The 24,546-nt window shown below is 42.2% G+C and overlaps 1 protein-coding gene across 1 annotated transcript; it reads left to right on the top strand.

Moving 5' to 3' along the window:
* Positions 1-6,789: 6,789 nt before the first annotated feature.
* LOC127233415 (interferon-induced protein with tetratricopeptide repeats 1) lies at positions 6,790-15,311 on the top strand. The gene is made up of 2 exons (XM_051199893.1): positions 6,790-6,885; positions 12,956-15,311. Exons 1-2 carry the CDS (start codon positions 6,881-6,883, stop codon positions 14,340-14,342), a joined length of 1,392 nt encoding a protein of 463 aa, XP_051055850.1. The 5' UTR covers positions 6,790-6,880; the 3' UTR covers positions 14,343-15,311.
* The last annotated feature ends 9,235 nt before the right edge of the window (positions 15,312-24,546 follow it).

Below are 24,546 nucleotides of genomic sequence, written 5' to 3'. Positions count from 1 at the left end.
TATTCTGTTTGCTCCCGAGTGTACAGAATCCAGGCAGCTTGCCAATAAAAGAAACCTTTGTACTTACATTTGGTGAGTCGCCTCATCGATGGTGGATTTTATGCGGTCCCTGGAACTGGGCATGACAGCATGGGATAGCAGAACCATAACAGAAGTCTAGTGAGCAAGCAGGAAGGAAAGTTGTGCACACAAAAGCTGGAAGTCGCTTGTGAAAATATGACATTCTACAATACATGGGATAGTAATGGTGACTGATGCTACCTTGGTAGCTGACAGCTGCAATTTCCCTTTAGGGATTATATTTGCTGTGAGCAATTGTCTTTTATTAGAGAAGTAGCACTAACATTCTAGGTATTCACTCCATAATACTTGTTCCTACAAGTGAGGCTATATATAGAAAATATCCTTTTTACTTTATTCTCAAAAAAGGCACCAGAGAAAGGAAATTCCTTTTCACTGGGGCATCAGCAGTAGGAGCTGCAGTCTCAAAATCTCACACTGCATAGCCTTAGTTTTCCTCTTTGATACAGTGCTGAGGAGTCCCCTTTAATCAGTTAACAGCAAATGTTGCAAGTCACATTTACCCCACGAGACCTGAGACACTTGCTTTTCTCAATATCTTATTAGCCTTCCTGGCTGAGACATATGCATGCCCTATTGTCAGAGAATTCTTAAATGTCTATATGGCTATGAAAGCTAGAGGCCTTGTGGGATGGGTGGGATGTCTAGTAAATATTTAGAAGGAAGTTTTGGAGAACTTTTGGAAGGTACCCCTGAGAGAATGGTTAGTACGAGCTTGTAGAGAATTTTTAGTAAGGACTCTGGGAGAGTTTTAAGAAGAACTTTTGAAAGAGAACTTTAAGAGAGAGCCTATAGAAGGAAAATTATTAGAGGGAAGTTTTAAGGAGAAATCCTAGAGAGGTTTGGAGAGAAAACTATTGGGAAGAACATTTTTTTATTTTTTGAACATAGAGCCATGAGAGGAACACATGTATGAGGCAGTTTATTTCCTTTCCCCCCTCAGATCAGACCTTTTTCAGCAAGCCCCAACCTGTCTACTGTAAGCCTCCTGCCCAAATCAATGATATACATTGCTAGGGATGGGCTTTTGGGTCATTAGCCTGACACTTGGGAAAACTGTTAGCTCAAAAAAAAAAAAAAAAAAAAAGGCTCAGCTTCATCATAACTTAAGGTTCTCTCAAGGTTAAATAACACAATTCTTGGGCCTAGGTGTGACTGTTGTGTGTCTTGCCCAGCATTCCACCCTTGTGTTTTTTTCAGCTTACCTCACTGACAGAGCTTAGAAGTACTTCCCCCTGTCCTATGATTCTCTCCCCCCATCACCACCACCCTCCCCCGCCTTCCTGCTGTTCAGCTGTTCTATCAGACTTTTGGATTTTTGTGTTCTTCTTCCTCCCTCACAGTATTGTCTGTGTATTGTTACCCTGACTCTTCATTTACACAGCTGCATGGATGCATCTTCTCCAAGTTGTGTTCTGCCCTACATAGCTATGCAAGGGACAAGCATGGGTGACAAAATTCAAGTGCGTGCACGCACACACATATACCCCACTCACACACACACACACACACACACACACACACACACACACCAAAATCAATGTGCAAAAAAAATTATATTTGCAAATCTAAGGGGGAAACCACTGTGCTTTATGTGTTGAGCATCAGACTGCAACTCCTAAGGCCCCTATTTCTTACCGAATTTGATTGTGTGTACTTAGTCACTACAACTGTTCTACATGTTTCATGATGAAGTATAGAAAAAGTGGTGGACAAAAGTCTCCAAACTCGACTTTTCATAACCTTACAATGGAAACGCCATAGGAAAGATGGAGAAGCAGGTAAGTGAATGTGAATCAGTGGCCTCTTTTGTGCCTTGATTGCTGTAGCCTTAGCAGGACAACAACATGGGGTCACCCACAGTCACCGCTATGCTTTCTTTCAACTGTAATTACCAAAAATGGCACAGGAAATTCTGCAGCCTTGCTAATGGCACAAAAGTACCAGACAATGATATCAAGCTGGGGTTGAGGTTTTGACCTCCAGATGTTAGCTTTACTTTAAAGGTGATAGGTAGCCAGGGCTCTAACACCTACTCTGCCCGTGATTCTGATAGCAGATTTTAAAACAAAAGGGGTGGCTTTAAATAAGTCCTGGGTATTTTGTATATCATACAACTTCACTAACGCTGCATGTTGGACACATGTCAGAATATGTGTGATAGCACTTGTGTGCAACCTCTTGTGAAAAGAGCAAGGGTCATATAAATCTTTTCCCATGTCTTCTTGGGCATTAGGAAGACATTGAGTATTGTCTTCTCTAGAGAGCCACCAAGAACAATGGGTTCAATGTAGAGTTGATACTGTACCTGGGGACCTCTCCACACCCTGGAAATGGACTGTACCACAGCCGAACCCTTGATCAACAGTCTGACAAGTTCAATTTCATAGAGGTTGCTTAGGATCACTGAGTCCCTTGTTCAAACCCAGGTACTCATCACAATCCCCTGAGAATGCCAATTTGTTTAATTGATTGATGATTTGAAACCTCAATTTAAATCAGATTTTGGGATGTATGCAGTTGGGCTGTCCAAGAACCTGGCCAGAATTGATTTAGACTTTTCTCTAAATCATCCTAATGTGTAGCGAGGATTAAAATGCCAGCCTATTGCAATCATTCACTTATGATTCAGGAATACTGGGGTTAGCAGAGTGAAGAAGCCTTTCACAAAAGGTCGGTCTCTTGCAGTTGCTTTGGATGATGAGGATGAATCCGACAACCTACACTGATACTGTTTCTGTTTCTTCCAATTCCCATTTTTCTCTTTTCTATCCATATGTGTACACACACACACACACACACACACACACACACACACACACACACACACGAGCAAATACAAATGCCTGTAGTCACATACCCTTGCATAAAGTTACCTGTTTCTTCTCTCCTTTAACACCATTTGGCCAGCATCATACATGGTTCTATTTATTACAGAGATCCAGGAAGTTCTGAAAGTTCAGCCTGAGCCCCATTGAACCCGAGCCTAAGTCTCACTAAAGGAACATGGCAAGATCCCTTTCATTCCTCTGCTTCCATGAACTCTAGTGATTTTTGAAAATAAAACACTCAATGCATTTCCATAAAAGAACTGAACGCAATTGTGCTCATACATGATTGGCTTTCACACGCATGGACACAGCATTGCCTTTTACCCATAATGTGAGCCTATGATATTTTAGAAGCTGTCCTACTTAATATTTTGTTTCCCACAGCAGCATTCTACCCACTGCAGGACCACTCTGTGGAGCTTAAGTGATAAACAAGGGATAAACTAGCAGGAGAGTGTTAGCAGACAACATACAGCACTCCCTCTGTACAGTTAAGGATCCAAGAAATGCGAACCATCCTATTCCACTGCTCTTCACTTTTTAAACGATACAGAACATAAAAACAGCACCATTTCATGTAGTAAGTGTCAATATTTCCAGTCACAATAAGAGAAGGGACAGAAAGCACCTCTTATTGGAATGACCTCATGGACCACACCCTTCCCTGAAATTGAACTGAAGCTGCAGAACCTGCAGGTAACCGTGTGCAGGAGTTTGAAAGAGCAGGCGGAAAGTCCTGATGAACGAGGCAGCATGTCTGCTGTCACCGTTACACCTGACACTGACTTCTGACACACCGGCCCAAAGTGAGGAGGTTTGTTTGGGAGCTGGCCTCTTCTTCTTGCATGGAAGTTTTGAAATGTGTCTATCTCTTTTGAAGGGTCAGTGACTTCGGTCTCTGAAAATAACTGGCAGTAGACAGAATACCAGGAAAAGGTACAAAGTTATAACTATGCTCAGACAGGGATGGATGTTTCTAAGTATGGCATGATGGGTAAATCTCTAACGTCCTCTAAGGAGATGGAGAGGAGTAGAGCGGATTGATAGATGGGGTGTAGGACACAGTGGGTGTTAATAAACAGAAAGCAGCATATGAAAGCTGATGCTGAGGTTTACTTAGAAATTGTTTACTCAGTAACTTCAGTGAATCCAGGAGACCGACACCCTTGGAGAAGTCTGCTTATATCACCATATTCAGAGTGAGACTTCAGGTTAGGGTAAAAAGCAGCCTGACAACTTTTTGGTTGGTTTTTTTTTTTTTTCTTACGGTTTTTTAAAATTTATTTTGCATACAGTATTCAGCCTGCAGGTATGCTTGCATGCCACAAGAGGGCAGCAGATGCCATACAGATGCTCATGAGCCATAATGTAGCTGTTGGGAATTGAATATAGGACCTTTGGAACAGCAGTCAAGTGCTCTTAACCACTGGGCCATCTCTCTAGCTGTTGGTTATGGTTTGCTGAAAACTAGGGAACTCCAGATGCACTCTCCCCATTAAGCTGGAAGAGTCCACCTGATAGAGTTGTACCTTGATGTGAAGCCTAAATTTCTGCTTGGAGTCTTGCCAGTCCTCTGGTCCTTAAGTTTTGAACACCAGCACCTTCGTTTGTAAACCAGCTTGGTGAGGCACAGTTATGGGTGTCCTGAGGAGCATGGACATCTTCTCTACAAGGAACTCAATTTGGCTGTTAGTCTGTGAAGCACAAACACATTCAAATCTTGCTCAGTCACTGTGTCTAAAGCTCTAGAAAAGCCTATGGTGCAAGTTAACAGTGTCAGATTCTCTGGTGCAAGGCCTCCAGCACTCACCTGAACATTCTATTGAATGGTATACTTGGTCGATTCCCTGTGACTCTCTACCATGAATCCATGCATGAAAATATGGTCAGATAAGACCAGGTATTTCCTCTACTTACTTTATCATCTCAATTATATTGGCTGATGTTCTTTATTGAGGAGATCCTGCTGCATTTATCATTTTTTTAAGAATATGAAAAAAATTTGCCAGGTATAAATCATTCATCACTGTCAGATGGATGTGTGGTTACTGGCAGGTGATGCATTTTTTGGCTCTACCTAGTAGATAAGAGTTTGTAACAACTCCCTCATAATACTCTAGACTTGCTTATGAAATGGAGTCTCCATCAGCCATAGACAGCCTAAAAGCCTAGCCATGGAGTAGCTCAGTGAAAGTAGAGCATGGCCTGAGCTCCACGTGCTTCTGACAGGGTGTCTGTAGGGATGGAGACTGGAGGGAGTCCTTGTTACCTCAGTGCACGTGAAGTTATGCCGGGCAATTATGGTGTGGTTCAAAGGTATTGTGTGTGGGCCCTCCGGGTTTCCTCATTTGTCTCATATCAGGATGTGCAGACAGTTGTCACAGGGCAACATAGATGTTTACATTCAAAGATGGCTCAAGCAGAGACAGATATAACTCAAAGAAAAAACCAATTTTACTTAAGAGCTTTATAAACCTTAGTCCTAGAAACCCTACCATTTTAAAATGCATTATTGCTGTCTGGTTTTGAGGTATGTGACTGGCATGAGAGTTTTTGTGAATGTGAGTGGAGATACCGATACAACATGGCGTATATGTGAATGTAACCATTGCACCCTCTGGGTTGAGGTCTCTCCTTCCACTGTGGATTCTAGAGACTGAACCCAGGAGAGGGTAGGCCTGATACAAAGAATTTTAACACTGACAGGTTCCTAGCTACCTCACTGACACCCACTTCCGGGTTCTTCTTTAACCTCCATCAGGGAAAGTGGCCAAAGGGCCCCCTCCTCCTGTTGGTGTCAGTTGACTGAGGTTAGGGCTGAAACTCTCTGCCCCGGGGGGGGGGACTTCAGGAGGATACAATTACATCAAGGTGATGGCGGTAGATATTGAAGACCCTGTTGATGGCTTTTATATTGGAGGTATGCTGGATGAGCTGCATTTGCAGAGATAGGGATCAATGGCCAGGCTGAGGAACTAGAAACCCAAAGGACTGAGAAAGCAGCTTAACCAGGAAAACCAAAATGAGAGACAAAACCAGGGCTTTTGCAAAGCAATCTGAGTCCCACCTTCTGTGGTTTCCTATAGTGGTCTTAGCCTTTAGGATAGGGTAGCATCAAGGCACTGCATACAACATTCTTTACAGATTCCATGCCTGCTTCTTGTCTATGAGGCTGGGACTGGTGGCAAGAGCCCTTTACAAACACACACCTAAGGAGAAGGTAACAGAGAGCAAGCCTCCATGGCTGTAGGGTCTGGGAAATTGGCCTAGTTAATGAAGGGTTAACTTTAAGGCCTCAGGTAGACTGACAAGCTCTGCAGAGGGAACTGAACTAGAAGATGTCACCTTGTAGCAGTTCATTAGGATAACCACACCAAGCAAGCTGGTATTTACTACTTCCAGACTGCAGGGGACCTGACCTGCAAGTGGACTCTTCTATCTCCAATCTTCCCCTGCACCATCCTATCAAATCCTAAAACTACCAGTGCCTCATGAGTAAAGCCTCACATGCAAGGAGAGAGTGCACAACTTCAGTTCTTTTGACTGAGGAGCCATTGTGTTGTGAAGATGCCAGTCTGGGTCTTTTATGTCCACATCACCTCCATCAACCCCGGTCTAACTGCATCTTCTGATGCCAGGGTTGTCTCTGTCTGGACAGCACAGTAGAACTCACACGTCTGTCTGTTTCAGGGGCTTCTCCCCATCAGTTCAGAGGAGACAGGTGGAAATCCAGCTCTGTTAGTTTTCAGTTTTCCTGAGAAGCCAGCAAGATTTAGTTTCACTTTCCAGTTTCAGTTTCCAACTGATGACAGCAAGAGCACATGACAGCTCACAGAGCTGTTTCCAAGCCCTTGTCTCAGAGTCCAGTTGGTGAGAAAGTTGACAAGACAGCAGAGAGTCCAGGCAGGATTCTGAGGAGCCTTGTCCTAGTGAAAACCGAGACAGCTGCTTCTACCTTCAGAGCAACCATGGGGTAAGGATTTCCCTGCTCTGCAGTTTGTGTGTGGTCAGGTCGGACTGAGTTTGCTTACATTCCCTAGATCTCTCCTGTGGCTTCTGTTTCTGCTGAAGAAATGGGATTGTCTGCAGGGTCCGGGGATTTTGTTTAATGGCAGTAATGTGGGCACGGAGCTGGATACTTTAGTTTGTATTACTGTCTCATACCTGTACTTAAAAATATCTCAGGGAGACTTTAGCATGCTCATCTCACAGAGAGACAGTTAACATTGAGACCTACTGGATTGGACAAGGCATCTACCCACCACTATAGCTCAAAAAACAAGCCTCTGCTAAGGGTGTCCTCCTATCCAGCTCCTGACACCCAGACCCTCATTGTTCTGGAATGTAGACAGCAGACCCTAAGACCTCTTGAGAGGTTTCTGTTCCAGGTGCCTTGTTACCCTACCCTGGATGCATAGGCAATGGACAGGGCATATTTTTTCTGTCCCCCAATAAGAGACACTAACGTGAAAATTCTATTACATTTGTAGAGAGATATTTAAGGCTTTCCCTCCCCAAACTAAATGTACACAGATATATATGTGTGTGTATATTCAAACACACACATATATACATATGCCAGAGAGATACACTAAGCATGGTGGGTGGGGAGTATTATTTATGCAAATGTCCCTGACTTTTATGTTTGAAATTCCTCTTCAGGTTTAAAGTGTCAATCAGTAGAGTTGTTTTCCCTTGGATGTAGTGCTACAGTGAATGTCTCCATACTTTGGCAACTATTTTTATGTCCTTGAGCATAAAACCATATATAGTAAATGTATATGGAGGAGGCTGAGTCATACTGGTCTTTGACAACAGAGATCAAAATGGTAAAAAAAAAAAAACAAAGGAACAAAAATCCAAACCAAAACAAAACAAAAAAAAGAAAACCAAAACAAAACTATAAAATCAAGTTAACTAGAGGGCAGAAGGCAGGAAGACCAGTCAGGTGACAGTCTTGGGCATTGGGGTCAGTGACTAAGCTGTGCCTGGGTCTCCAGTTCCACCAATCCAGCAGATGGCTAGGACTGTAGTGTGCAAAGGTATGCCTGCAGTATGAGGAAGGCTGGAGCTCTGCAAATGGACAGGTTTCCTGAGCAACCATGTGTGCAGAGGGGTCTGGCTGCCCTCTGTGCTCCTGCTGCTGGCTGCTCAGATGCTGCAAGAGCTCATGAACATGGTCCTGTGTCTCCCCCTTTGAGCATAGTTCCCCAGAAGGATCCTGGTGAGCCTGATGAGCCTGGTGAGCCCAATTAAGGCAGATCTCCATGGACAGCAGGTGTCAGGTGGTCAGGAGCTCTGGGCTGCCCTGCCGACGGCTTTATTACCCAAAAGAGGTAGGCAATAGTTTCCTTGACTATGTTGCTACAGTCAGGGGAAGCAAAGAAAGGCAGGACTGAATCTTCTGCGTCTGGGCCATGATTGATCTTTCTTCAGAAATCTGTCCATCATTTCTAAGTTCTCGGGAAGGGAAGAATTACCCATGCATTTGGTGCTTTCAGAGAGAGAGAGACAGAGAATCAAGGAAGGACAAATGTTGGGGTCTCTGCAAATGCCATGGCCAGCAGAGTAACTGTCTCCATTAGACAAGAAGAAAACCTGGTTGAATACTTAGGTGGCCAGTGTTGTTCATACTTCTAGAGTCTGACCTCAAGCAGTGTGTTGTAAGCATACTTAAGCACAGTACAATTTGGAACAAAAAGTTCCCAGGTGTAATACAATCCACTGTATACAAGGGGTCTTAATTACATTGAATCTGAACTCTAAGTACATACCACTTCTTTTGAGAATCTGGGTTGTAGAGATAGGATTCACGAATTATTCAGAAAAGGATCTGGTGTGGTGTCAGTCATACAAATAGCATAGAGGCCATATGGGGTATTAGCCACCTCCCACCTGATTTTGGGAGGTTTGGGGAGGTTCTGGCCATACAGAAAAGGGAAAGGTCACCTAGATTATAGTCATCTGTGGTCCTGCTGTGGGAGCTTAATATGTCCTGGCTCTACAGATAGCATAATCACCAAGTTATTACTGGCTTCTATTCCAAAGCTTCTGGGTGGAAAATCAAGCCACACATTTCTGTTATTGAAGAGACAATACTGCATGTTTATCATCCCTGGTTTCCTCAGTGCTTATTGTTTGGGAAAAAAAATCTTTGTGCTCTGAACTGAAAGAGATGGAGAGAGAAGGAAGAATATACAGAGAGAGACAGGGAGAGATGGAGAGAAAGACAGATAGACAGACAGTCAAAGATTGAGAAAACAAAAATGCCTCGTGCTCTTATCTCTTTTTATCCTGGTTTATCAAATGTTATAGGTAAAGATCTGAATACAGGAACAACTGCCAAACATTCCAGGGGCACTTTTCAAATATGCAAATATTTATGTCCAACATCAATGAATTGGTCCAGGGGCATCTGATTAGAAACAGAAATAACGAGGTTTCATTACAAAACAGTTCTCTTGAAGTAGAATGGACCATTGAGCAGAGGAATCAGCCCAAGGAACACTGGGCCATGAGGCTCATGACTGTTGAGATGGCATGAGCAAAGAGCCCTGTTGTTTCTCCAGGTTGGTGCCTCAAGGACATTTTTAGCATCCTCTGTCCACTACTTGAAGTCTAGGGAAGGAAGGGCTGCCAGTGTTCCTCTGTAACCTGGCTTGGTTCATGGCCATTGATGTGGCTTCCTGTATGGCCCCCAATCTCAAGACACTCTCCTTAAGATCTGAAATGGAATGTGAAAGGAAGAAGGAAGTATCACAAGTGTTTCCCTTGCATACTTAGAACAGTACTGGACAGGTGATTCAGTGAGTAAAAGGTTTGCTTGACCAGCATGAGGATTGCAATCTGGTTGCTATTGCTGACAGAAGGGCTGCAAACCACTTGGTTTGCAGGTGAAGACCAGTGCTTAAAGCTGTCATCTGACCTTCTTAAGCAATGCCTTGGCATTAGCAAGAATCACACACACACAATTGAAATGCTATGTGAAAAGGGGGGGGAGGGGGTATGGAGAACAAGGTTTAGAGAAAGCCCCTAAAAGGAAGTTATTTTCTGGTCACTATGACTGCTTTAAACATTTGTTTTTGCTTTTCCTTAATTACATTTCTCCCTTTCCTTTCCTTTTTCAGGCCCCTCACATACTGCCCTCCCTGTACAGCTTCAAATCCATGGCCTCCTTTTTCATTAATTGTGTTTGAATGCATGTATATATAAACACACACACACACACACACACGCATGTGTGTGTGTGTGTACATATATTCCTAAATATAACATGTCCTTTCTGTAAAATGTTTCTTGGTATGTGTAAGATCAAGGTTTAACATCTGGCATTGGACAACCAATGGCTGTCCTCTTCCCTGGGGAACAAATACCACCTCTCCAACTCCCAGCTGTATTGTTTGTTCATTGTTCTTGGCGTATATTTGAGGCTACAGGGGCTTTTCCAGTTCTGCTCTGGTATGTTTTCTGTTCATTATTGTCATCCTTATTCAGCTCACATTTGGTCACTCATATTAATGAAATTTTCAAAAGAGTTGGAGATTAATTCTACTTCTGGTCTTAGTTAGAGAAATGGCATTCAAAACTAATGAAAAGACTGTGAGAGTCCAAAGTGGAAGTAACATCTATCCATCTATCCCCTTCGTAAGATATGTAGTTCTCTAACACAAAAGCCCCTGTCTGAAAGTAGGTGCTTCCAGATTCTAATTTCTGAGACTTCCTATGTTTGCTGAAAAATTATCACTTTCCTTTTCTTTTTCTGTCTCCCTTTTGCAGAATGCCTTGAGACAAGGTTTCATCTGACATTGATAATTTGCTAATTTTCAGAAAACAAAGTTCTGTTGTGGAAGCCACTGGCCCATAGGATTTTCCTTTTGCAGCCTAGGCAGAAGGACTCAGCCATGCGATCAGTGTTTTGCCTTGGGTCTTTTTGAGACCCCCATCAACTGTGATAACTTTGACTTTCTCTCTGACAGGGGTACTCATGCTGCCATCATATGTGTTGATTATTTTACTTCGTAATGACTACAACTGTATGATATGAAAATCATTTTTATTAGTGGAGCATCTTAGAGACTTTCCTTTTAGCATATAGGTCAGTGACACAAAGTTTCTTTGAGTTCAAGATGCTGCATCTTGTCTTGCAACATCCAAACCTGGTGTTCATGGACCATTACTGGGGGTTTTAGAGAGAAGACTTATTGTAGCATTGAAAGTGTGAACTTAACTGAAAGGAAGAAGACAAAGTTCCTATGGTAGAAGTGTACCCAGAAGTGTTTGGGGGCTGTCAATGGTCCCTGGCACTTTGGTTATGACATTTTCTGTATAGAGGCATGGGAGACAGACAAACTAGTCAGTCCAACTGGCTGACTCATGACATGTCTAGATGGCTATCATTTTCTATTTGTCTACCCTTAAGGGCTCCAAGCCAGACTACTCTTTGAGGGTAAAGACCTAACAGGGTATCACACCTCCTTGGCATCTAAACAAATCAAAGCCACACTCAGCTTATTTAAGCACCATGGCTTCTGTATCTGTAGCACAGACAACAACTAACAGAACCAAGGGCCTTTTTTGTCTTCTGGCCTTGTAACTATTCAAAGCTGCTTGCTGTGGGGTACCTACACAAAACCTGAGAGACTAAATTCTACCTCTTGATCTCAACACTGCTAGAAGTGCAGGAAGCTCCCATGGAATTTATGGTATATTATTGCATGTTATATTTATAGCCTCACTAACCCCCTTACATAATAGAAATGGGGAATACAAATGTCATTCCCATTTCACAGATGAGTATGGTGTGATACTGAGGCATGCAGTGATATACACTTGGGATGTGCTTTTAGTGCTCTATTATTAGGGATCATTACCTTCCTCACAACCTCAGGTCTCTGAGATATAAAATTACTACCTCTTAAAAAATAAGCAGAATGTTCAGTAGAGCATTCTGTCTGAGATAGAAAATTACTACCTCTTAAGAAATAAGCAGAATGTTCAGCAGAGCATTCTGAGACACAGGCTTGCAGTTTTACAGTCAGTTAAAGAATAGCTAACCAGCTCAGGGCTATCCCTCCTGCTGCAGTTTTACAGCCAGTTATAGATTAGCTGAACAATCCAGGGCATTCCTCCACCTGACTTTTTCACCTTGCCTACATGTAAGTGCCCATACCTTGGCCAAGTGCAACAGCTCACGTCCTGCCTACAGTGCTATGTAAGCCTCCCCTAAGAAAATAAAGTTTGTCAGCTTCATCAGAATACTGTCTTGCTGTCCGTTCTTTGAATCCCTTGTTCCACATTCTCTCCTAGGTGTCCCTGGTTCCTCGTTGACTGTCCCCCAGGTCAGGACTCTATAGGAAGACATGGAAAGGCATGAAGTTTGTATAAGAGTGTAAAAAGGAGGGATTACTTGTAACCATAGGAGACGACAGTGAAGTTGGATCACTCCCAAGAAGTCCCCTACCAAATACATTCAGAGATAAAGGGTCTAGAGAACAGTCATGTCGCTGTTTTCCCAAGGCAGAGAGCATGTCATTTTTTCTGAGTTAGCCTACTTCTAATATCATCCCAGCTCCTTCTTCATTTATAAAATGAAAGTACATACCCTGTAATGACTTTTTCTCAATACTAAGTTTTTAAAGCATGGACTGGTTCTATTTATGTTAGCTCAGGTAGCATGTATTGTACATATAGATCTCAAAGGCACTGGGAAATGGGAAATGGGTTTTTAGGATCCCAAACCTCAAGGCAGGAGTCTGTCATGTATGTTTGTGTGTCTATACCTGTGTGACCATGTCCAGTCTTGACTGAAATGATTAAATTACCATCTAAGATTGTAAGTCCAAGTGTGTGCATGTCATGTACATGGAGTCTCTGACAGCTCAAATTAATGGGAAAGGGGGATTGATGTGAAAAGAATGAAAAAATTCTAAAGGAACAAAATATCAGACTTCCCAGAAAATAGAAAGAGGTTGTAAACCTGCTTTTCTGGGTGTCAATTTCTGCTCATTTTTCACATGACAAGCCATCCTGCTTCCTTGTTACAGAGACCATGTTGGTGGTGATCATATGAAGGAGAATCTGCTTCAGCTGAGATGTCACTTCACATGGAGACTACTGATTGAAGACCTTGACATACCTGATTTGGAAATGAGAATCTCAGAGGAGGTTGAATTCCTAGATATCAAGAACCCAGCGGGGATGCACAACCTGCTGGCCTATGTGAGGCATCTGAAAGGCCAGCATGAGGAAGCCCTGCAGAGCATGAAGGAAGCAGAAGCCTTGATCCAGGGGGAGCAGCTGGACAAGAGAAGCCTGGTGACCTGGGGCAACTGTGCCTGGGTGCATTACCACATGGGCAGCATGGCAGAGGCCCAGACCTACCTGGACAAGGTAGAGAAGACTTGCAAGGAATTTGCAAGTCCCTTCCGCTATAGGATGGACTGTGCCGAGATGGACTGTGAGGAAGGCTGGGCCTTGCTGAAGTGTGGAGGACAGAATTATAGACGAGCCATGGCCTGCTTTGCAAAGGCTCTGGAAGTGGAGCCTGAAAACCCTGAATACAACACTGGCTATGCCATTGCTGCCTATCGTGAAGACTTTGATGACAATAATATTTCTCTGGAACCCCTGAGGAAGGCTGTCAGGTTAAATCCAGAAGATCCTTATCTTAAAGTTTATCTTGCCCTGAAGCTTCAGTATGTTGGAGAAATAGCTGAAGCAGAAACACACATTGAAGAAGCCCTCAGCAGCACATCCTGCCAAACATATGTCTTTCGCTATGCAGCCAAGTATTACCGAAGGAAAGGATGCATAGGCAAAGCTCTCCATTTTCTACACAGGGCTTTGCAGGCATCACCTGACTCTGGCTACCTGCATTACCAGATAGGGCTCTGCTACAGGCAACAAATTATCCAACTGAAGATTTCCAGGTACAGGCAGCCCAGAATCCAGGGCAATTTGCAGGAATTGGCAGAACAGGCCATTCGTGCATTTCAACAGACTTTGAAACTGAGGCCTACAGTTGAGATGGCTTATGTTTGCATGGCTGAAGTGCAGGCAGAAATTCACCAATACGAAGACGCAGAGGCAAATTTCCAGAAGGCACTGAACATGAGGAATGTTGATCATCACATACAGCAGGATATTCATTTGCGATATGGCCGTTACCAACAATTTCATCAGAAATCAGAAGATAAGGCGATCACCCACTACTTAAAAGGTCTAAAGATAGAAGAATCATCCTTTGCCTGGAGGAAACTTCTTACAGCTTTGGAAAAAGTGGCTGAAAGACGTGTTCACCAGAATGTGCAACTTGTGGAGAGCATCGGCCTCCTTGGGTTAGTCCACAAACTGAAAGGGAGCATGCTGGATGCCCTGCAGTGTTATGAGAGAGCTCTGAGGCTCACAGGGAAAATGAATCCTGAATTTTGAATGCAGCTCAACTCTGTGAAGCTAATGGACTCATCACTGAGGGTTCCTGCTCTCCTTTCTGATAGCTTTCTCCAGAACTGCATGGCTTGCTGAAATGCCAAGTATCTTAATGCATTTGCTCCTGCCACCTCTCTCAACTCTCATATTCATTGTTAGGTCTAGAAGGACTGTCCATGCCCACTACTCCTAGTCACTTAATGACCATGACTGACTCCTGCTGTTCTGGAGTCCTGTGACTCCATGTTTTTCTTCACGTGTGTTCCTTAGGTAGGAAAGTGTTCCATCCTCTGCCTGCCAGTGTCCTTGACAACAAAGACTATCCAAGAAGGTTTCATTTTAGAGCACCAGAAACTGTTACTACTGTGCAATCTCAGAGCAAGACATCTGAGCAAAGGAGAGAGTTTGAAAGCAGGAGATGTCTCACGTTAGTGGGCACTTATCAGCCAAGAAAACTTTTGGTGTGTTAGAGAAATAGAAGAAAGACCTTCCTTAGGTTGCATATACCGAAAATTACATAAATAACTTTATTCAATATTTGTATGATAAAAATATTCAGTGATAGCAAATTCAGTAACAAATTCAGTATATCTTGCTGGTGACATTTTAAAAGATGAAATTGCATGTTTGTATAGAGTCTTGTTTACCTTTTATTCTCAGCTTGATTTCTGGGGTCATCTGGACAGGCCTACCCCCATCAGACTTGGGTTATGGGCATATTGTGGGGTTTTTTTTGTTTGTTTGTTTTGATTCTTTACTGTTGTAGGCCCCAGCCCATTGTTGTAGGTTTCATCCCTAGGCAGGTCATCTTGACCTGTATAAGATATCTAGCTGTGCATCTTCCAGGAAGTAAGCCAGCAAGCAGAATTTCTTCATGATTCCTACTGTTTTCTGCCTTGACTTCTTGCCCTGAGTTTCTTCCATGATTTATTGTTATCTTTAAGTGTAAGTCAAATAAACATTTTCCCCCAAGTCTTTTTTTAAATGTGGCACTTATCAGAGCAAAAGAAAGCAAATTAGAACACATGCGGTCATGGAAGAGCAAAAGCAATGATTGTAACACTAGCAGGCATGGAGAAAAGGAAGGCATTTTGCCAAGAACTGCTGGTTGCACGAGGCCATGGGAATATACAGCAGTGCCAACTAGTGTCGAACATATCAACCCACCAGATGTATAGTTCCCTGTTGGGAAGCAACATTTGGAAAAGCTGTAGGGTTCCTGACTGTAAATGACTGGTTATGTCTGTCTGTAACTTTCTCAAGTGTCCCTACTACAGCTCCTTAATAAGAACAGTTGTTGAGTTCTTTCCATGGCCTTCTGGTGGTGTTTTTTAGACTTATTAGGCACACATATAGGTGTGTATTGCCAGGAAGATGATTTCTGTTTAACTGTATAATTTTGATGAACAGAAATAATGCTAGGATATTTTATATTACTGAGACTCAGACACAAAGACAGCTTTTTACATGGATAGCTAATTTTAGACTTCAGAACAAATTCAAAGCAAGAGAAGAATATCTGGCTGCTCCTAGAGACAAATATGAGGACTCATTTTCCCAGGTGTTTTGCTAGTTTGAGGTCAGAGCTTGAAGCAACTCCTGTAGACATACATGAACTTTCTGCCCATACTCCCTACCACTCAAGGTTCAGCTAATTAGTTGTTATTGTTAAGTCTTCAATTCCAATGGCATTTTCTGTCTGGGAAAGTGCTACATGAATAGCCAAGTGTTACTCACTGGCTGGTCAATATGACAACCCCAGCCTAAGAGAAAGCATGACTTATCTTGTGTTATTAAAATGGGTCGGGCCCTGAAAATGTAATTTATAATTGTCCAAAGTTTGTCTTTAAGAGGAGGTGTGGTGTTGTAGAAGAGCAGTGGAAGGGTGGAGAGAGACAGTGATGTGGAGGTCCCGGAGAGTTAATTAAAAAGAAGCTGCTGAGTAAAGCAAGGAGAAGGGATGTAGAGTGAATCAGGAAGTTGTGAAGAGAAATTTTTCAGAGAGGATTTGTTTTCAAGATGAAGTTACCACCAGAAAGCATCTGTGTTTTTTTATTTTCCCCTTCAGATAGAAAAAGTCTAATCCTCAGATAGAAAGAATTTTTCCTAATTCCCTCAACACAAACACATTCATGGATTTTTTGCATACTCTGGGTCCTGACTGGAGGCCCCCCACAACTCCAGTTAGTCATAGTCTATGCATATAAACTCTGCCAGGTGTGTGTGTGTGTGTGTGTGTGTGTGTGTAAATGGGAGCAAACTATTTATTTCTATATGACATGAATTGCAAAGTTGATTCATGTCACCATCATCCCTAAGGGACGCATTTATGAACTTTGGAGTATGATGCTAGGGACAGGCTTATCTGGGTCATTCACACAACACCTGTGAAACACACAACTAATACTGTTTTCAGATTTACCCATGATAAGCCAAGAACATGCTTATTAAACACAAGCATGGGAAATAGCTAGTGTACTCCCAGAAGATTCATGTCACTGTTGACTATTCAGTCTATGAATGAAGCGGTAGAGTAAGAGGGGCGAAAGAAGGAAGGGAGAGAGGGTAGAAAGCTTCATTGACAAGCCGGCATCTTGGAAGATAGAAGGTTCTCTCTTTCAAGGACCATTTCTCTTTTGCTCCAGGGGAAAATCTTTTGCATGATTTCTCACAGGAAGATACATAGGTTAAAGAGGGAGCTCCCTCATGTTTCTGTTTCAAACAGGATCATTTTGAAGGGTTATTATTTGAAGATATTATCTTATCTCCTTCACATAGGTCTACAGGCTTGAGGATTCCAACAGGATCTGAAGAAGACATTAGTGATAAAAGTTTGTGGGCATATTAAAGTGAACTGTCTAATGTTTTGTATAGTTTATAAACTGGATTTCCAGCCATCACCCTTCTATGTGAGACGTTTTTCATAGCTTGTAAATAGGAGGAACTTAGGATGGGTGAGTTTGTGTATTCCTGGCTAACATTGGTGTAGAGTTAGTCTCCAGAGCCCTGTTGCAGAATCCCAACAAGTTTTCCTTGGGGGTGGGGGATAGTAGGTTCTATACTAATGACACAGGCATCACGAACAAGTTGAAACAACAAGCTCAGTTTACTCCAGGAAGGGGTAAGCCTTATATACTCTTCAACCCTGTCACAGAGGAGGAGAGCCACTCATTTGGCATCTGCTGAGGTGATTTGGTCACTGTCCATATATCCACATCATCTCTGGTCTGCTGTTATCAAGGCCCTCTGGCAGACCCAGGCTGGTTATCAGGAAATATCAACTGCACCTGCACTTACTATCAGTCTATGCCAACTGTCAGGCCCACAGTTATCCCACAGAGCACAGATTTCAGTGGACAGTGAATCCTCAAGGAACACTCAGTCTTACTAGGAGGAACTTCTGACAATGGGGTCTCCATGGTAGGAATGCTTTTGTGTACTTTCATTCATATATAATCTTAAAAATTAAAAACCAAAACAAAACAGGGTTTTAGCTGGGTGGTGATGGAGCATGTCTTTAATCCAAGCACTTGGGAGGCAGAGACAAGTGGATCTCTGTGAGTTCAAGACCAGCTTGATCCACAGAGTGAGTTCCAGGACTACACACAGAGAAAACAAACAAAACAAAACAAAACAAAACAAAAACAGGGTCTTGCTATGTAGCTTGGTAGCTTGGGTTAGATTTGAACCTGCACTCCTGCCTCAGCCGCCAGAGTCCTGGGTTAAAGGAAAGGAAGGAATGTAAAGCTACGTCTTTATATCTTTACAAAATCCTTTAAAAAGTATTTTTGGTTTAGTAGTGTGTGTGTGTGTGTGTGTGTGTGTGTGTGTGTGTGTGTGTGTACATGCGTGCACAATATGAGCATTTCATGCCATGCATGTGGAGGTCAGAAGGCTATTACCTTCTACCCTGATACTGTTATGCCCAGACCCTGAACCCCCAAAACTGCCAAGAGATCAGATTTGATGCAAAAGCAAAGAGTCTTTTTAATTTGAGTTAACTCAGGTCCTCTGTCCATGCAACACAGTGGGTGAAGTAGGAAGAACCCAGAGCAGCAGTGGGGTAGGGCATATATTGAAGATAGATCAAGGGGGGTGTCTGGGGATCTGCTAGTTGCATAGTAATGGTCTCAGGATTGCCACAACTCTGGGATGGGGGAACCTGTTCTGAGTTGATTGGTCAGCTGCAACTGCAGAAAGGTTGTTATGCCTGGAGGCCATACAAGGGCTGTTGCTACCTACTGCATTCCACTGTTATCAATAAAGTACATCCAACACCTGCCAACTAACTTCTGATTGGTTCCTTACCACATGGAGGGTATCTGCCAGTTTATTCCCAGTAATTAGGGCAAGGTAGGGCAAGGTCAGGGGGCTCAGCACATCCTGCTGAGTGAGGGGCCTACATTTTGCTGGGTCTTTTCTCTGGCCTGTCATGGCTGCCAAAGCAGGGGGCTGGCTGAGGGTCTGGGTCCTCAGTACCATTCACCCTGACAGGACATGGTCTATCATTTCTGCTACTGGGAACTGTAGGTCAGGATCCTACAAGTTTCATGCCAAGTCTGCTTTGCCTGACTCCCATCTTGGTGCAGTATCACTGGGGTTGCAGATCTGTGTCCCCATATCTAGCCCTTGGGCTTGAGCAGCCATGTTTTTAACCCCCATCACTGTGCCACCCACACTGAGGAACATCTCCTTCCTAATACTTATTAGGGGTCCTTTGAGCTCTTTGGTGTTTCACTTGCTCTTCATGTCCTTTGTTATCCAAATTCTTTTCGTTCACAGAATTGTTTGGAGGAAATTTTAATCTTTCTGGGCTAAGTTCCAGGGTAAACACTGCACTGACCAGTCACTCTTGCCCACAGTTTGGACCAGAGAAAAACACAGAAAATAGAAGCTGTAGAAGAATGTGTACCTCTCCATGTATATGGAAGTAAAACCATATGGAAGAAAATGAAATTTAGTAACATTTCCCCATGAGGAAAAAATAATGCAGCATTAAAGCTTTTGTGGTATAATCCTATCCCTCGGGCAAGTAAGAGTGGTTTTCCAGGGTATAAAATATAAATGTATATAAGAATATACATAGATATACATATATATATATATATATATAATTCATTTTAAAAGATTTATTCATTGTTATTTTATGTATATGGGTGTTTGCCTGCATGTATGTTTGTATACCAAATATGCACTTGGTGCCTGCAAAGCCCCAAAGAGGATGTCAACTCCTCTGAAAATAGAATTATAGAGGGTTGTGAGCTGCCATATGGGTGCTAGGAATTGAATGCTGGTCCTCTGCAAGAGTAGCAAACAATCTTAACCACTGAGACATTCCCCTAGACCAAAAGCAGCATCTTTTACATCATGAAACCCACTCATAGGTTTCCAGAACATTAATTATTGAAGCATGGAGTTATACACCACTGTTGAATATCCTACACAATATCACTTATAGCCTATAAGTCCTGGAAGAAATGGTATTCATCTAAATCAGCTTCACTTTGTTTTGTTTTCTTTCCCCCTTTGTTTTGTAGCTGATATGTATGGGTGTTTTTTCCTGCAAGTATATTTTGTAGTGTGTATGTACAGCACTCATGGAGCCAGAGGAGAATGTCAGATTTCCTGGGGATGGAGTGAAAGACAGCTGTGAGCTGACATGGAGCTGCTGAGCCATTTCTCTAGCCCCTGAATCAAAGTTTTGGGGTTTTGTTGTTGTTGTTTGTTAATTGATTAATTAATTTATTTTACTTGTCAGCCTCAGCTTTAAGTTTTTAGCTGGAAGTACTGGAAGTATTGCAACAGGATGACTGACAGGGTCAAATTAAATCATGATTTAAAGGGTTTTGTGTGTGTGTGTGTGTGTGTGTGTGTGTGTGTGTGTGTGTGTGTGTGTGTGTGTAAAACCAGCTGGGTGAGTGCCCCTCTGAGCTTCCTGCTATAATATTATTTCAAATATGGAGTCTTATGTGGTAGTTCAATGTGCATAAATAGTAAGTTCTTGCTTCTTCCTGGTGTGCTTTTGGCCCAAAGTTCAGGTTTTACTTTTTACAAAATTTTGGAGACATTCATTCTTAAATTTGTTGTTCCCTTTCCAAGAGGATTGTCTATAACTGTAAAGAATGTTCTGGAAGAGCTGCTTCTTGTTTCAGGCAGAGTTTAACAGTTACTTAGCTTGCCTGAGAGGGATTTGGGTAACTATGGCATGCAAAGAAAGCTTCATTTTAAAATGACATCACCTGGCTGACATTCCAAAAACTAATGAGAGGACCAACCTTGAGCTCCCCACAAGAACCTCAGAAGAAATTTAAATGGGTTGGATAAAATCTGTCAGAAGGCCTCCATAGTCCTCATCCAGGGCTTTTTCCATCCTCAACATTAAGACAAGTCTTTTGTTGAGAATTACCCATTGTTTGGGGAGTGTGAAGGCAATCTGTGTGGTAACTTTTTCTGGAGAGATGTAAACATCTACTCATACCAAATAAGGCACTATCAACGACCAAACTAATGATTCCACTCAAGTCTTCTTAGAGAGCTGTTGATGTCACTGGGGTTACTTACTGGAGTGTGACACAAAGGTACACCCTCAGCATGGCTGACAACTCACAAAAGTTGTTTCTGTGGACCTACCTGCATCATTTGCCATCTGCACCATTCGGGGACTTACATAGCCTGACACAGGCCTCTCTAATCTCCAAGCAGTTAGAGTTTCCTGAAACTTGCTAAGTTGTGTTGGCTTCTGAGTCTTCTGAATGTCCCTCCTTTCTCTACGGGAGACTACAAAGCATAGCTGTCCTTTTAAAGATCATCTTCCTTACCAAGCACTGATTTTTGCTTGATCCACGCTAACCTTCAGCCTGAGCCTTCTTCCTTTCCTTAGAGAGATGCCAGAACAAAGGAAGCCAACAGCATTTGACTTCTGGCTAGCATTGCTCTTTGCTGTGAAAAACCTTATGTGAGGCAGCTCTTAGGTAAAAGAAGCTCATTTATTCTGTGGTCAGCATTGGTTGTTCATCATCGCTTTCATTTTTCTGGGGTACATTATGTTGATAGTCATAGTTATCATATTTCAATCATCTAGCCTTCCTGGTTCTATAGCTGTGTGATACTGGTAATCTTGGTACATTTTCTCTCTACATTCAAGAGTCTCAATAGACATTTTTCAAGACCTCTCCTGTTTCATTAAGATTTTGTTTGGGGAGCCCAACTCTCAATCCTACCAGAATGAAATGGGAGTAACCATTGAGTAGAGCCTTCCCATCTGCTTTATTTGGGTCCCATTCTGTGTTATGATCGTTCTCTTCTCCAAAATTTCTATTAGAATTAAAGAAGGGGTCTTGCTTGGCCTCTGAACCATCAGAGAATTCAACACAATCTTTCCATTTCACCATAAAAGAATATGTTGTGGATGTCACAGCGTAGATATGGGCTCATGTGGGTCCATTGAAAGAAGATTCAAGGACACATTGATGCAACTGGGTCAATATACGAGGCCAAGATCTAAGTCTAATGCACAAACTGATTTGGTGGAACCCATTCTATATGGAGAGACACCTTGCTCAGCCTACACAGGGGTGTGGGGGTGGAGAAGTGCCTTGGTCCTTACTCAACAAGATGATGGGACAGACTTAGTAAACTTCCTAGAGGAGGTCTTACCCTCTCTGAGGAGCAGATGGGAGAAGGGGGGACTAGGGGGGACTGGAAGAGAGGAGGGAAGGAGAACTGGGATTGGAATGTAAAAAATGAATTAAAATATATATTTTTTAAAGCAGCAGTCTCCTTTGGAACTTGTGGTGTTCCATGAAGAAGGTTCAGTCAGTGCCTAGTTGATCACTGGGTTTGGCTGGCATTTCAAAACTTAATGTCTTCATCTATTGTAAAGAAGGAAGGTTCTACGTAGTTTGCAGCATTCTGTTGAAAATAGCTTTGCTGAAAAGATTTTCTGGCTCGGGAGAAGATACCTGATGAGTTGTCTTGCCATGTAGTCAGACTGGAGTTGTTGATACCAAACTCCCAGTTTTTTCCTATACCGAAAAGGACATCTATAGGGCTTTTCTGGTCTTGCTTCAGGCATCTTGCAGGTCTGTCTGGCTATTGGCCAAAACAATTTTATTCATCAATCAACAAGAAAAAATAAATAAATCTAGCCTCGAAGGACTGAAGTACATTCCCTATGCCCGAGGCATTTTCATTTTTCTCTGTAGCTAGCTCATTGCTGTATGCTTAGAACAACTTGAATGAGGCTTCCAAAAAAAAAAAAAAAAAAAAAAAAAAAAGAAAACAAAAAACAAAAAGCCAAACGGAAAGCCTCCATTCATTAGGTATCACAGTATTTCGGATTTCTTGAACTAAGTTTTGCATAGGCCTTTGTATTCTTCAGAAGTCCCAAGTAAAGTCACAGAGAGGCACAAAAGGTAGCCAGTAAACAAAAGACGTATTAGGCTAGGTGCTAGCTCTCCCAGAGCTAGGCCAAATGTCACCCAGCAGGGAATTAGGACTAGTTGCTATCACTCTGGCACTAGGCTATCAGGATAGTGCTGCAAAAATATACTTGGGAAATTCCTTAATCTTTTTCCCTTACAATAAAAAATATAATTAAATATGCCGTAATAATTAAGTCAACTTTTCTCAAACCTCAAGGCATATTGTGGCCAAGCCACAGTGCCATAGAATACCATCTATTCATTGATCATAGGTCTATAATTATAATCAGACAACTTTCCTAGATGCAGTGCCAGAGGACCCCCATTAAGAAAAGATAACACATTACCCCAATTTGACAATGTGAAAAGAATCACAGCCATATATAGAATGCATTAGTTACTCCTGTGCCCCGATAACAAAACACCTGCCAGAAGCATTTCATATTCAAACTATAACACAGGCTAAATGTAGTCAAGGAAGGGAAGATAGAACAACAGTAACACACACACACACACACACACACACACACACACACACACACACACACACACACACACACCAGAATATGAGAACCACCTGCTTTTTCTTGTCCCTCCACTGAGAGGGTGGGATCGCCAGTAATTTAGAACTAGAGAACACACAGGAAGGGAAGATTTGTAAATTTCCTGCTCATTTTTATTGTGCAATGAGTCTGTAAAAAAATAAAACAGATCTTGGGTGGCAGGGACAGCTAATCCTTAGGGGAAAACCCAGGTAAGAGCAAAATAAAAATCCCACTAAGAATTAAGTCTCAGGGGAAGTGTCTTATGTAAGATTTCACTAGGGCAGTAAAACTTTGTTCCCTATGAAAATGATGTAGATCTTGACACACCTAGCCACTCCTTGGAAACCTTAGCTCTGACTATATAAAGTCACTTCCATGGGGAGGTTTGCCTCAATTCATATAATAAACATATGTGAGCAATTAAAGCACACATCTTCACTTTTTGGAAAGGACACACAGAGGAGTGTCCTTGTCTCTCTAGGTATTGTTGGCTTTTGGTTTGGCTCAGTTGCATAGCTACTGTGAAACACATGGTGACCGTTCCTTAGTCACTGGTTAATCTGAGCAAACAAAAGCTAGCTGTATGTAGCAAAGTTACTCAGCTTGTTGGTAAAGTTGTAAGAAAAATAGTATTTATTTGTCCAAATTCACTCTTCCATTCCTTTCATTCAGGTTCTTAGAGGCTGGTATTTCAAGTACTATAGACCTTTTCAAAATTTCCCTTGGTTATACTGGGTTTGGCTTCCAAACACCACAGTAAGTGGATTCTTTCTCTTTTTTTGCAGTGGGTGATGGGGAGGAAAGAAAGGCATGGTTCCTCTGGCTTTCACAGAACATCCTGGGAATTTTATTACTTTGTTTACTTAAATATTTCTTTTAATTTTTAAGATCATATTATTTAATTACATCATTTCTTCCCTTCCTTTTCTTCCCTTCAAACCCCCCTCTATATTCCACCTCGATCTCTTTCAAGTTGATGGCTTATTTTTTATTGTTATATACATTTATGTACATGTTTATGTGCACATGTATGCACACACACACACACACACACACACACACTCATATTCCTAAACACAAAAGTACAACCTACTCACTCTGTATAATGTTACTTGTATGTATGCTTTCAGGGCTGATCATTTGATCTTTACAATAGTTAGAAGATGGAAACAACCCAAATGTCCTTCAACTAATAAATGTATAATAAAATGTGGCACAAGTATACTATGGAATGCTAGT

The sequence above is a fragment of the Phodopus roborovskii genome, unplaced genomic scaffold, assembly GCF_943737965.1.
Source record: "Phodopus roborovskii unplaced genomic scaffold, PHOROB, whole genome shotgun sequence".
Lineage (NCBI taxonomy): Eukaryota > Metazoa > Chordata > Mammalia > Rodentia > Cricetidae > Phodopus > Phodopus roborovskii.
The sequence above is the reverse complement of the archived record's forward strand: the minus strand, read 5'-3'. Positions and strand labels throughout refer to the sequence as shown.